The following is a 14112-nucleotide window of genomic DNA, read 5'->3' as shown; positions in this document are numbered from 1 at the left end:
ACTAAACAAAACAATCAACAAGACAAGGAAAACAAAACAACAAAAGTTAGAAAATATTTTGAACTGAATGAAAATATAATACAATATATGGAATGTAGCTAAAGCAGTACTTAAGAGAAAAATGTGTATACATTAATCTTCTGATATTAGAAAATAAGTCAAAAAGCTCAGATTCTACTTAAACGAAACCAGAAAAGAGCAAATTAAAGTAAAAAAAAAAAAAAAAAGAAAATGGAAATAACAAAAAACAAAAACAAATGAAATAGAATAAAAGAAAAACCAACAAAACCAAAAAGCTGGTACTTTAAGGTCAATAAAACTGAAAAACTTATAGTAAGACTTAAGCTCACTCAAAAAGAAATAGATAACCTGAGGAGTACTATGCCTATTGAAGAAATTAAATTTATAGTTAAAAACTTTACCACGAAGAAAATTCCAGACCCAAACATCTTCAATAGGCAATTCTACCAAATATTGAGAACACATAATACCACCACTTTCCAAATTATTGTATAATGCTCGCATTACTGATACTAAAAACCAGACAAAGACATTACAAGAAAACAATTAACCAATATCCCTCATGAATTTAGCAAAACGAACCCAATGATGAATAAAAAAGATAAAAAATCATGGCCAAGTGGGGTTTATCCTCAGAATGCAAGGTTAAATATTTGAAAATCAATCAATGTAAATCATGTTAACAGACTAGTCAGCTCAAGACAGCAAAACAAAGATATAAAAGGCATCCAGATTAGAAAGAAGCAAAACTGTCTTTACTAATAAACAACATTGTCTATACAGAATATCCTATGTAAACTACAATAAAGCTACCAGAACTACAAAGTAAGTTTAGTGAGGTTTCAAGATGAGAGCAATATACTGAAAAATCAACTACATTTCCATATACTAGCAACGATCAGAATATTTTCCAAAAAAAACCCAGTACTATATCAAAAATATGAACTAGAGATAAATTTGACACTAGGAGTACAAGACCCATATACTGAAGACTACCAAAAATTACTGAGACCTAATTAACTAAATAGATGTATCTTCTTCATGGATCAGAAGACTCAATATTGTTGGATCACCTTTAACTGATCTATAGTTTCAATTTGATACAAACAAAATCCCAGGTTTGCTTTTAACTGGCAAGCCGTTTCTAAAATTTGTAATGAAATGCAAAAGATCTATAGCCAAAATCATTTTGAAAAAGAACAGTGATAAGACCCACATTAGCCTGATTTCTAGACAGTACAGTATCGATATAAATAGAGGCATATCAGTAGAACAGAGTCCAGAGGTAAACCATACATATATGGTCAACTGATTTCTAAAAAAAGTACAAAAGCAATTCAACAAGGAAAACACAATCTTTCAACAAGCGTGGTAGAACAACTGCATGGCCATATGCCAAAAACTCCAACCTTGACTTATCTCACACCATATACAAAAATTAACTTGATATGGATAATAGACCTAAATGTAAAATAAAATTTTACATTTTATTAATGTAAAATAAAATGTAAAATAAAATAAAGAAAGCACAGAGGAAATCTTTGTGACACTGGGTTAGGGGAAAATGTCTTTTGATACCAAAAGCACAGTAAATAAAAGAAAATCTTAATAGACTAGACTTTATCCAAATTAAAAACTGCTATTTGAAAGATACTGTTAAGAGACTGAAATAAAATGGCAGAAAACATTTATAAATCACATATCTGATAACAGACTTGCAACTAGAATATATAATGAACTATCAAAACTCTAATATGAAAACAAATGACTCAATTAAAATATGCAAAAGTTTAAACAGTCACTTTACCAACGATACACAGATAGTGAATAATAAACACATGAAAAGATGCTCAATGTTATAAGGAAATGCAAATTAAATCCACAATGGGGAACCACAACATACCATTAAAATGTCTAAAATTAAAAAGATGAACTATATCAAATGTTGGTGAAAACATACTGCTCTCATATACTGCTAGCTGGAATATAAAAAAGTACAACCCCTCTGGAAAAAAATTGGGGAATTTCTTATAAAGCATACACCTAAGCGTGTGACTAGGGATCTTACTCCTATGGATTTACCCAAGATAAATGAAAATATCAGTCCATACAAAAACCTGGACATTAATGTTCGCAGCAGCTTTATTTGCAATAGCCCCAAAGCAAAACCCCATTAATGAGAGACTTGATAAACGGCGGTATATCTAAACAATGAAATGCTACCCGGCAACAAAAATGAACAAACCATTGGTATATGCATCAACATCGATGAATCTCAAATTAAGCATGCTGAATAAAGTAAGCTACACAAAGAAAGCACATACTATGATTCCACTCACATAAAATTCTAGAAAATCCAAACTAACCTATAGAAACAAAAAGCATATCAATGTAAAAGATTAGAAAGATACACGAGAGAATTTTGCATATGATGCGTGCATTACTTTGACTATCCTGATGATTTCACAGGTGTATGTATAGATTAAAATGTATCAAACTATACACTTTACATACAGGCAGTTCTTATATCCCAATAAATGTGAAAGAAATGAAAGGAAAATACGCTTCTTTCATTAGAGATATATTTTAAAGATGTCTATTTCCCCGATTATACTAAAAACATAAGTCCAATCAAAATCCAAACAGGACTGCTTTATGTAATTTGAGAATACTTTTATTCAAGTGAATATGGCAAAACAAATTGTGATAACAGTCCAAAAAAATTCTGAAATATAGGGTCTAAGAGATATTAACACATAACAGAAATCCAATAATTAAAATAGGTTTATACTGGCCCACTAATACTTTGACCAATGGAGCAAATAGCAATTCAGAAATTAAGACTAAGGTATGTAAGACTGTATTAAATGATGGAGGCAGTATCGTAAGTCTATGGAAAAGACTGAATGTTGGTGAGACTACTGACTAACAATCTGGGTAGGAGGGTGGAGTGATCCTACCTTAATGGGATCATCTACTCCCAACCTAAAATTTCTTCCCATCCCTGATTTTTCTCACATAATTCCATCCTTTATCTTCATAGCACTTAATACTCAATATGCAATTCTTCACTGTCTCCCACAGTGAAAGTGCTCTGTTCACTATTTTAGACTCAGTATCTGACAAATAGCAGGTATTTATTAAGTACTGTGTTGAGTAAATTCATGAAGGAATGCACCATGGAATGAAGAACTACACAAGAAAGGGGGGCGGGCGGAAATCAAATCTTAAAAGTACCTGACAAAAACAAGTAAATGTTCACATAAAATGTCTGGGACTTTGTAAACATATTAAAGACCAGAAATTCAAAGTGAAAGGACAGACTTGATGAAATAAAAATTCAAAGTTTCTGAATGAGAAAAATATCACAATAAATACAATTAGAAGGCAAAAAGAGAAAATATATTTAGCACATGTGGACAAAGGAATTAATGGCCTCAAAATATAATGATCACTTATAAATCAGTAGGAAAATTATAATCACAGAAAAAAATGAGGGGAGATAAATATTAAGAGACAATTCATAAAAGATTATTAATAAAACAACTAATATATGGATGAAGAAATGTCTGTAATTCTTATAATACAAGAAATAGAAATCAAATAAGATCTCTTTTCAACTAGGAAATTGGTAAAGGCATTTAAAAAATAAAATTTTAAATAAGATTGGTAAGAAGACTCGGAAGTAGTAGGCTTCTAATACACTGCTTGTAGGAGAGCCAAATGACTTCCTAGGAAAGAGTAAAACAGTTTACTCCTTCTGGGAGCAATCTTAATAGTAAAAGCCTTAAAATTATATATTCTCTTTGATTCGGCATTGCAATTTCTAAGAACCTAAGGAAAAATCCATAGACATACACACATAAAAGCTTCAAAAATGTTCATATCACAAAGCAACTTAAAATATAAAAAGTAGAAGCAAACTATAGAGGCAATAACAGAAAAATGTTTAAATGATTAGTAGTATACCCATAAAATGGAATATCAAGTATTTAGAAAACACACCCTAAAATATTATCCAATCAAAGGAGTATGACATATGCAACTTATTCTCAAATGGTTTAAAAGAATTCTGAAAATAGTAATAATCATCTCCTCTCTACACACACATGCACACTAAAAATGTGTATATACACACTTAATATATACATATATATTAAGAGGGAATGTGATAAAACAAACGACAGAATGTTAGCAAATTGACACACGTGGGTCAAAGGCTCCTTGTGCTACTGTTGCAACTTTTCTGTAAGTTCGAAATTATTTGAAAATAATTTTTTAAAAATTTTAAAGTAAAAACCCAGTAAAGTAAAAGCTTATAGAGAGAAAAGTGAAAGTACCATTCTCTCTTCACTGCCTCATTCCTCTATATAGTAATACTCTTTTAAAAATCTAAAATGTTATACAAGTAATTTTAAAGATCTAGAATATTTTTCACTCTATATCAAGTGAAAATCATATGTACAGACGAGTCATTATATAAAATATAATTTCAATCTTTTTAATACATCGGTAACAAAATCATCACTATAGAATGGAATGCTAATGATTTTAAACTTTTAATTATATTTTCTAAATCCTATAGTGATGCATGGATGACATATGCAATTTTTTAATAAGTGTTATTCAAAAAAAGGGTACCTCACTTATTGATAATTGGTTCATATTTTCCTTAATTCTGACATCTGCAATAAGATGTGAGAGAGAATGCTTAAAAGTTTGGAGTCGAGTCAAAAAAACTTGGGTATGAATTCCAGTTTTGAACTTACCAGCTATGTCACACAATTCTATCTACCCTATTACTCTGCATTTTTGCATAGACCCTATTTGCTCTTCAAGAGTTTTAAGCAAGCAAAATGATATCACTGAGTGAGTGGACTTTCCCCACTTTCCTAAGGGCAATGATATATGATCTTGGGAAGCAAAAAGAAAAAGAAACTACTCACTCTCTTGCCCTCAACACAAATCATAAACATAAAAGAGCCACTAACCAGTTTAAAAATAAAACTGAATATAATTAAGTATAAAGCAGAAAACAAACACCTGGACTTTGTGCTAGAGCAGAATTTACATGAGGTTGGATTGAATGGAGACACAGCTGACATTATACTTACCCATCTAAAATTAGACTTTCATAGGCAGCTTTTTTGTCACATACAGGACAAATCCAGGTGGGCTTCTTCTCATTCATTTGCAGATAAAGGGCAGCATCAAAACACTGTAGATGTGTACAAGTCACTGCACGGCATGGGATTGTCAGCCTCATTTTCCCTAACTATAGGACAGGAAAGAGAACGTGGGAAACCATTTCAGAAAGGAGAACAAAGCCTCAAAGGGAAAAGCCAGCCATAAAAGTCTGAAGAAGTCATATAAGAAGATCAAAATGAGAAAGAAATTCAAAACAGAATTTCCATCAAGATCGCTGAATATTTTATTAGTATTCATTGATTGCCCTATAATTTTTAAAAGACAGTTTCACTTTTGGAAAATAGGTAACGTAAATTCACAGGTAGAAAAAGATACATGAAAACACCTCTTTCTCAGCTGTTCCCCTATTCTGAGAAGACCACTGTTATTTGTCTCTTGACTGTCCTTTCATAAATGTTCTACACATAATCAAGTAGGCTTAAAAAAACATTTCCCACTAATAATGGCATACGATATGCACAATTCTGAACCCTCTGTCACATGATGTAACTTGGTGACTGTCTCATATATATCAGTACATAAAAAGCTACCATGATATGAAGGTATCATAATTGGGATGAAGTTTATGACATGAAGGATCAGAACATACGACTGAAGGTTTGCACACAGCTTATGAGCAGAGGAGGTCCGGGGTCCAAACACATGCCCTCTACGGCCTCTGCCACCACCTCAAGGCATTAATGTCCACCCCTGCTGGGAATGCAGACCCCTCTGGGTTTGATAATCACAGGTTCCCAATTTCTAAGCAATCACAATTTCGTGTAATTCTATTCCTTTTCAATAAAGGTAAGTTCGTTTAAGTTAATGATAATTTTGAAAATAAAGCTTCAGAAAGAAATATATATGCAAACACCACTTTCCTGGGTGATAGAGAGGAGAATTTATAATCAGGATATTTATACTTTAGCCCAATGTGGCCATATGGCACACTGTTAAGATAAATGGAATAATGTCAGAAGACCAAAATTTTTATCCTGGTTTCTACTAGTAGTCACTACTGTGTGATTTGGGTTAACCAACCTTTCATTCTCAGTTTCCTTATCTGCAAAATGGGAACGACTCCCATTGCCAAGCAGGTGAACAAAGGCACACAATAGGAACTCAACAAATTATTCTCTTCTCTCTTTCTGCGACAGTCCTCTCTCCATTTAAAAAAATTTTCATTTTTCACAACAGTGGCTGGTCACCAAATGCCCCCAAACTACATTATAAATTCCTGATTCTATATAAAGTCCCTCTCCTACAGAAATGGTCCCATCCAACAGTACTGATTTTAAAGAAGCCTTCATACACACTATTCCTGACCTCTCCCATCTCTTGGTACTCCAGTAGCACGAGATTATATGTGGCTAAGTATAGTCTTCTGCTTTTTTATGTGAATTGATTTTTCTCTCTCAAACTAGACTAGTAACTTTCTGAAACCTTCTTATCAAGTCTTCAGTATATTTTCCCACAATGAACTCAGTACCAAACACATAGGAGACTCTCAGAGTTGCTGACTGATTCTCCCCCACAGTCTCTATGTAAGGAAATATAAAATAAATATTATTGTGCAATTCAGATATACATTACAAATGAATTAAAGACATCTCACACATTCTAACTCATGAAAGCAGAACCATCATTTGGCTTTTAATAGGTCCTAGTAATCTTATTGCTATCAGGATATCATTTATATTGATAAAAAGGAGCCAACTCTCTCTATGTGTTTATTATTAGCTATGGATTATCTACAGCATTAACTGTGACAGATTATTCTGAACCTAAAAGTCTCTTCTCGCTTCAATACAATATCCTTTTAGGTCTCTCTTTGCTTAGTCACTGCCTGAAGAATGTTTGCATTCCTTGAAATTATAATGCTTAATCATGAAGATTCCTGAATAGCAAAATGACAAAAGTTCAGAAATCTATCATAATATATCATTCATTTCCACACTTACTAATTATGGGATAATTAGTAATTTATAAAAAGTAAAACATCCCAGAATATTTTACGGCTTTACTTACTGGGCACATCAAGGATACCCGAAGGCTAGTTGTAGCAATTTCACTATCAGGATCTGCAGTAAGTTTTTCTTTAACTTTAAAAAGAAGGAAAAATAACAATTAAAAAAAACCTACTTAATTGTGACATATGACAGAATTATAGAAATAAATTATCATCTTAAAGTTTCCGAAACACTTTGAATAGGTCAAGAAAACTATAAAAACAAACAAAACGTTAAGTACTAATGTACTGAAAACACAATCATACTTTTACTATTAGGTTAAAGAACTACAAACCTGCGAACTTAGATCACAGGTTAAATTGAATTTTTAAAGTAAAATGGCAGGAAAGGAAGAGTTTCAAAACAGAAAGCTAAGACTTAAGAACAAAACAATTAGGAAAGGAACCTGGAAAGCTGCAGCAGTACTCCAAGTTTCAGTGCTGTTTTAACATACATTCTTGACTGTTTTTATTAGGGAGTATTGGTTGTTTCCAACAATTACTAAATTTGTAAACAAAAAAGGTAATAAAATATTCTTATACTTCCTTTGAACACGGAAAACTGCTATGTGGTAATGTATCTGTGATTTCATTTACCAGGAAATATATACAAGTGAATAAACATATGCATTGCCCTCACATGTCTAATTCTCAACACCTATAATTATAAGGAGAATGGAACTGGAGACAGTGGAACTAGAGCTGAAGAAGAAAAATTAGGGAAGACCTTCCGTGGCTTTCAGCTCTAGGCAGGAAGATCGATACTGCTCTGTTTGAGATGAGAAATGGTTTGAGTTATAAGAAAGAGAATACCATTTTGAAAGGCCTTGGCTCCCTTTTCAACCTACAGATCTTTTTCTCTTTTCTGGTTCATTCAGTGGTATGGGAGGTAAATGAGGGGATAATATTCTCTTTCCCAGAAAAATGTCTTGTTCAATTAAATTCAGTTACTGAACCAAATTATTTAATTTGGGTTAGACTTTTTTCTCTACCTGCTACACATTATGAAAACAAAGTACAAAATAAAACATCTTAGAAGGCAAATATTATTGTTGGTGGTTACCATCATTTCTTTAGTTTAAAAGAGCTTTTTATTATTTATAACTTTTTAAAATGTACGTTCTAGTAAACACTGGATGTTTTGAAAACGTGCATTTCTATTCTCAAGTCAATGTATGTATCAAAACTACCATCAACTTGATGTTTTCATGAAAAGGCCAAAAAGCAGACTGACTAGTTGGGATTTAAAACTGATCTTCCTGGGAGTGGTTTCTAAGAACGGTTTTTTTCAATTTATAGGGCTCTGTTCTTTGAGTATTTTTAACTTAAAACTCATTTTAGGTTTCTAATAACTGTCCCCAAATTAATTGATATATATATGTGAGGCTCGCCCCGCCCCGCCCCGCCCCGCCATTGAAGCATCGCGTATGCTCAAGTCTTACAAACATTACTTACTTAGTGCTCTGGAATGATCAGGGTTTCTAATACCTTTCATTTTTAATCTCTGTAATAACATGGCTGACGTGAGCTGTCGTACAAGATATACAGACATGGAGTAATTCTACAAAGAAAGATAATCTGTATTAAAGACAAGAGATAATAGTCTATTTAAATAAAATACTTGTCTAAGAACCTTTGATTTCTAAAAATAACATTCAAAATAACTTCCATAGGAAGGTTTATGACTGCTAAGGGAACAAATCAACTCAGCTCCTTTAGGAAAGATAAAAGCTCTATCATATTAAAGGAATTTCTCAATCACTTATCGCTTTAAAACATCTATGTGAAAGATAACACAGTTTAGATCAGTGGTTTTCAAACTGCATTTCCAATTTAGCAAAACCAGTACCTTAGGGACCACCATGGTATGAATGAGATGCACCCTCCTATGCCTACTTCTAACTAGAATTGTTCTGTTTTTACATAACGGGCTCTCATAATATTTTCATTGAAACATGGGTTCCACTGCAGAAACAAAGTTCAAACACCAGGTTTTCAATGTTTACTTTATTCAAAAAATCTGAAATAATCATTTAGAAAAGATACTCTTCTGTTTAAATTCCTCTCACTAAGCATTAATACTTGCTCATTTAACGATATCCCTTACATTTGTATACAACACCCATTCTCAAGATTTTACTTATTCTTTATAATAACTAGGCCTCAGGGAATTAAGCAACTCTGCCAAATTCAAACAATGGGTAACGTGAGACTAAGCTAAGATTTTCTGAATCCTTATCCAACACTTTACCACTGCACATTCAGTTCATGCAAATCAAAAATATTAGAAATCAGTACCCTATGAAAATAATAAGTTATAGTAAAAATTCGGAAATGAGAGCTCAAGAGGTCATTAAAGAAATAGTAATATTTTTACAGTCCAAAAATTAATACAAAAATACTCTTCTTCAGGTCCAGCTCTGCAATTACCTTGGTAATTAAACCAAAAACTTCCTGCTACGAACCTATGACTCAACTTCTTCATCCATAAAATAGATATATTATACTTTTTTCCTATGATATAGCAACATTAAAAAGTTTATGTTCAGAAATTAACTGAAATCGTCTGCCATTCTATTATTTCAGTGACATGAACAAGTAGTTCTAAAATGGAAATCCCTTGTTGTATTATCACTATCTTATAATTGACACAATGCATTTTGAGATTCAGAATCAGCGGAACGCCAAGTTCATCAACCTAAAGTTATAGAGGAAATAATATAATTCTAAGTAAATATTTTCGTATGAGATGCCCATTGTTGTCTAAAGTATCAGGTGTTTATGTAAAGACTGGAACAGATTATTTCTCATCACGACATGAATACATTTAACTATCTTCCCCAAAGCTCGATAAAGCTTCTTTGTTCATTTTCATAAATATATAACATCACTCAAAAGTTTCCAGTTTCTTAACATACTACTTAAACACAACTGTGATTAAATCATTACTTTAAGAAATATTGTTAGTATAATTATTTCCTTTCTAGGAAAATAAAGAGATGATACTCAGGAAACCTTAAAGGTTTTAACCTTAAGAATCCCCATACGTCTACCCCTGATTTGGAAATTACTTTTTAGAGATTATAATCAGAAAATGGAACAAGCTAGGGAGAGAATCTTTACCTTTCCAATTTCTGATGCCCAAGAAATAGAAATCTGGTTTGGCACAGCTGAAGATAACCTAACTAAGGATGTGATATTCAAAGGGCGTCCAGGGCGCTTCTGTTCAATCCCATTTTTAGGTGGTGGTGCATAGCCCTATAATTGTAAGAAAGAAAAACAATTTTAAATTCTCTGTAGACAACCAAATATTTTCTCCAAGATACAGAAGATCTTGCCTAATTTCAGTTATACTAGTTATTTTTATTTTATCCTGGAAATCACATAGTCCTCACCTTAAGGTCCTCAATCTAAAAGAGGAAAATGACCTTTTAAAAAAGTTATATTTCACAAGTTTAGAAAAGTACAAAAAAAAAAAAACTATGTTCCACCCTTAAAATTAAAGATGCTGACATCTCGCCATATTAGCTATGAGTCTTTTTCCTTTTTATAAACAATAAAATTGCACCTCTTTGTACTGCTTCATCTTAGGAGCTCCCATTCGAAATGCATTCAAATACTGGGGGTGGGAAAGAAGGAAAATAAGCTTTGGGAATTAAAAAGAGAACAAATTAATGAATATCAAAGGATTATTACAATCTTGTGAGTGACGAAAATGTTCTTCACTGCCTTCTTGCCAAGTAAAACAGAGATTATAATCTTTAAAACAGGGTCAAGTTAACAAATAAGAATAATCAGCGTTTCGACTGGCATTAAATTAGCTTGATGGCTATAGTAATACTGCTATTTGTGCTTTATTCTACTTTTGCTAATCATTAAGTATTTGTTTTAAATAGCAAGTGTACTCATTTATGATTCACAGTACATCCCAATTCTCAAATACCACAAGACTTTTCAGTTTATGATTTTCAAAATCAAAATATATTTTTTAGAAAATTAAAATTTCTAAGCTGAGAAAACATCTACGTACTGAAAAATAGATACCTTTTTTTTTTTACTAAATAAGATGCCATTGATGTAATTTAACTATTACCACTAAGAAGGAGAAAACAGGAAGTTAATGATACAACCTAGTGTATCATTACTTATTGTTACATATATAGCAAGGAAATATAAGCAAAATGAATTGCCTAACATATTCCTTTTGGATATACATGAGTCTTCTGAATTATTTTTCACTCAGTCATCAATGCATACATTTTCCACATGATACTCTCCTATATGCCACCAAGAGTTCTAGAGATAAAAGTATTCTATATATTTATTGTATTTCAATATAAAACGATATCCTACTCCACTAAGATCTCTCAGATTTCCTTGCCAAGTCACTGACACCCTTAAATTGACTGCTTGTGTTAATGCTGATACACTCTGGATCTCATGAGAATATACTGCTCAAATGTTTTCAGGCAACAGCCAAAATTCATGAACCTTCCTCGAAATGTTCTTAAGTCATTTGTTGAATGAAAAACTGAGGAAGGGCAGCTAACCAGTCATGCCATGGGAATAACATTAAGGTTGTACAAGTGTAGATAACAACAATACATGACAGATGCCACCTGGACATGAGCGATTTTAAGACAGCTCTAGATTTCAGGGATGTTAAAAATACGCACCTTACAAGAAAATGAAATACCATACTGTTGGTATTACCCAGCAGAGCTATAGAACACATTCTGTCTATCACAACTAGGGAACATCCTTCACTGCCTCATAGGAGGCCTACCTAATAATAGTAATTATTAAGTGGACATTCACATGGTAACTTATAAACTACAACTTGCAACAAGACTCTAAAAGTCATTAAAAACCATTTGAACAGGGGAATAGAAGACAAAAGAGATCTTAAATAATTTCCATTATACCATGGAAACGGGAAACTGTGTGTGTGCGTGTGTAGAGGAGTTATGCCCATTTAAGGCTGTTCAACTGAAATAAAACAATAAACACTTTAAAGGTCCTCTTATAAATAAAACCCTAGAAATGGGTTCAATGAGCAGTAAGGACATGGAATATCAACACCAATATTTGGGTAATTCTGAATGAAACCTTTGTTTTGCCTTTTTTTGTGTGAGGGTGAGGTGGGGCTGGAAGATAATTCTGTCTTCTGGTTCCTTAACTAAATAAAAACAGTGGCACAGGGTCTGCCAAGATGTTAACAATAACTCATGAACCAGCTAAACAGCTGAACTGCAAAATGGAATATAAGACACCAAGCAACAATTTTTAAATTAGTTTGACAAGATGAGAGCAATAGGAGTGGAGGAGAATAATAATGACTGTAAGAAAGAGGTGTTAGAAAAGTCTAAATCAAGTATGGTACTAGTCTTAATCACCTTAAGAATTTAAAATCTATCCTCTATTCCACTTGACTAGTTTGATTTCACCGATAATTCTGAGTTATCTGTTAGTCTGTCTTCTCCCTCTGACCATCAGTGTCGCCTCCACTCAACCATCAAACTACCTGGCTATTAAGAATAGGATACAGCTGGAATTTTGTAAAATATATTTCTAATAATTTTCCAAATCTAAAGCAAAAATAAAATGAACTTCATTTGACAAGGGACCACTGGAGTAACTCTAAAAGCTTTCTATATAAAGGCTGCTGGAGAGCCACCAGAAGTCTCAACCTAATATTGCAATAAAAGATACACACAAATAATTTTTCTGTTACATCTGATGTCATCCCACATGACTTGTAATTGTCACAAAAGCTGACAATTTTGTTCCTTTAACATTTCCCCCCCGTTTTCTAATTACCACTATTACGTTAACACTACCAACACAGATTTACTTTTTAAATTTATTATTATAGAAATTTTCAAACATACACAAAAGTAGAGAGAACAGTAAGTACCCACTAACCAGCTTCAATAATTATCAACATGTTGCTATCTGTGCATTGTTTGCCTCTGGCCCCAGGACCAGCCCACCCCAAAATATAACCCACACTTACATGCATTTGGTTTGAACCTGAGTATTTAAATGCAAATTCTGGACATACCATTTACCTACAGATATATACATCTTTAATAAGACCTTTAAAAAAAAAAACAGTTTCACCACCTTATAAAATTAACCATAATTTTAAAAAAGTATCTAATATACAGTGTATATTTAAATTTCCCAACTGCCTCAAAGATGTCTTTTATCTTTTACTTATTACGGTGACATTGGTTAATGAAATCCAGTAAGTTTCAAGTGTACAATTCAACAGTAAGTCATATATATTGCATTATATGTTCACCGCCCATAGATTTGTCATCACATATTTGACCTCTTTTACCCCATCTACCTCCCCTCTCCCCTCTGCCCTCTGGTAACCACTAGTCTACTGTCCATGTCCATGAGTCTCTGTTTGTCATGTTTCTTTGTTGCTTTTAGATTTGTCTTTTTATCTTATTACTGAAAATTTCAAACATATACAAAAAGAGAGAAAAAGGTATCATGAACTCCCATACACCCACTGTCTAATCTTTTAATTTATTTACTTATAATTGGTCTTTATCTACTCTACCCCACCCCTGGTGAATAAAAGCAACTTACAGGCAAAGGAAACAGCTTCCCATTTACTTTTATACATAGACTATTGGGATAGTTATCTTCTTGAGGGCAACTTGTCTCTGCCAGGCAAAGTCTGCATTAAAGAAGAATAAAGAAATTGTTCTTTAAGAGTGTACTCAAACATGCTTACATATTTTCAAATTCATGCTATATGTACATAGTCAGCAAGTATGTTATTAAAGTAATAGAAAATTTCAAACTTGCCTCAGCTGAACTTGGACTGTATAATCTCGCCTACCACCTGGCAAAAAATCCCTGTTGAAAAGAGAAAG

General features: G+C 32.7%; 1 protein-coding gene across 10 annotated transcripts in view; it reads right to left on the bottom strand.

Moving 5' to 3' along the window:
- PIAS2 (protein inhibitor of activated STAT 2) overlaps positions 1-14112 on the bottom strand; it is a 69440-nt gene that overhangs the window by 17180 nt on the left and 38148 nt on the right. For all 10 annotated transcript variants that reach the window (XM_039842389.1, XM_039842369.1, XM_039842420.1 and 7 more), the window contains 6 exons: positions 14045-14095; positions 13823-13913; positions 10340-10474; positions 8672-8777; positions 7237-7310; positions 5136-5296 (listed from right to left, as the gene is read on the bottom strand). In XM_039842389.1, the coding sequence (XP_039698323.1) occupies positions 5136-5296; positions 7237-7310; positions 8672-8777; positions 10340-10474; positions 13823-13913; positions 14045-14095 (618 nt within the window). The remainder of the gene's footprint in view (positions 1-5135; positions 5297-7236; positions 7311-8671; positions 8778-10339; positions 10475-13822; positions 13914-14044; positions 14096-14112) is intronic.

This window comes from Pteropus medius, unplaced genomic scaffold, assembly GCF_902729225.1.
Source record: "Pteropus medius unplaced genomic scaffold, Ma_sr-lr_union100, whole genome shotgun sequence".
NCBI classification, from domain to species: domain Eukaryota; kingdom Metazoa; phylum Chordata; class Mammalia; order Chiroptera; family Pteropodidae; genus Pteropus; species Pteropus medius.
The sequence above is the reverse complement of the archived record's forward strand: the minus strand, read 5'-3'. Positions and strand labels throughout refer to the sequence as shown.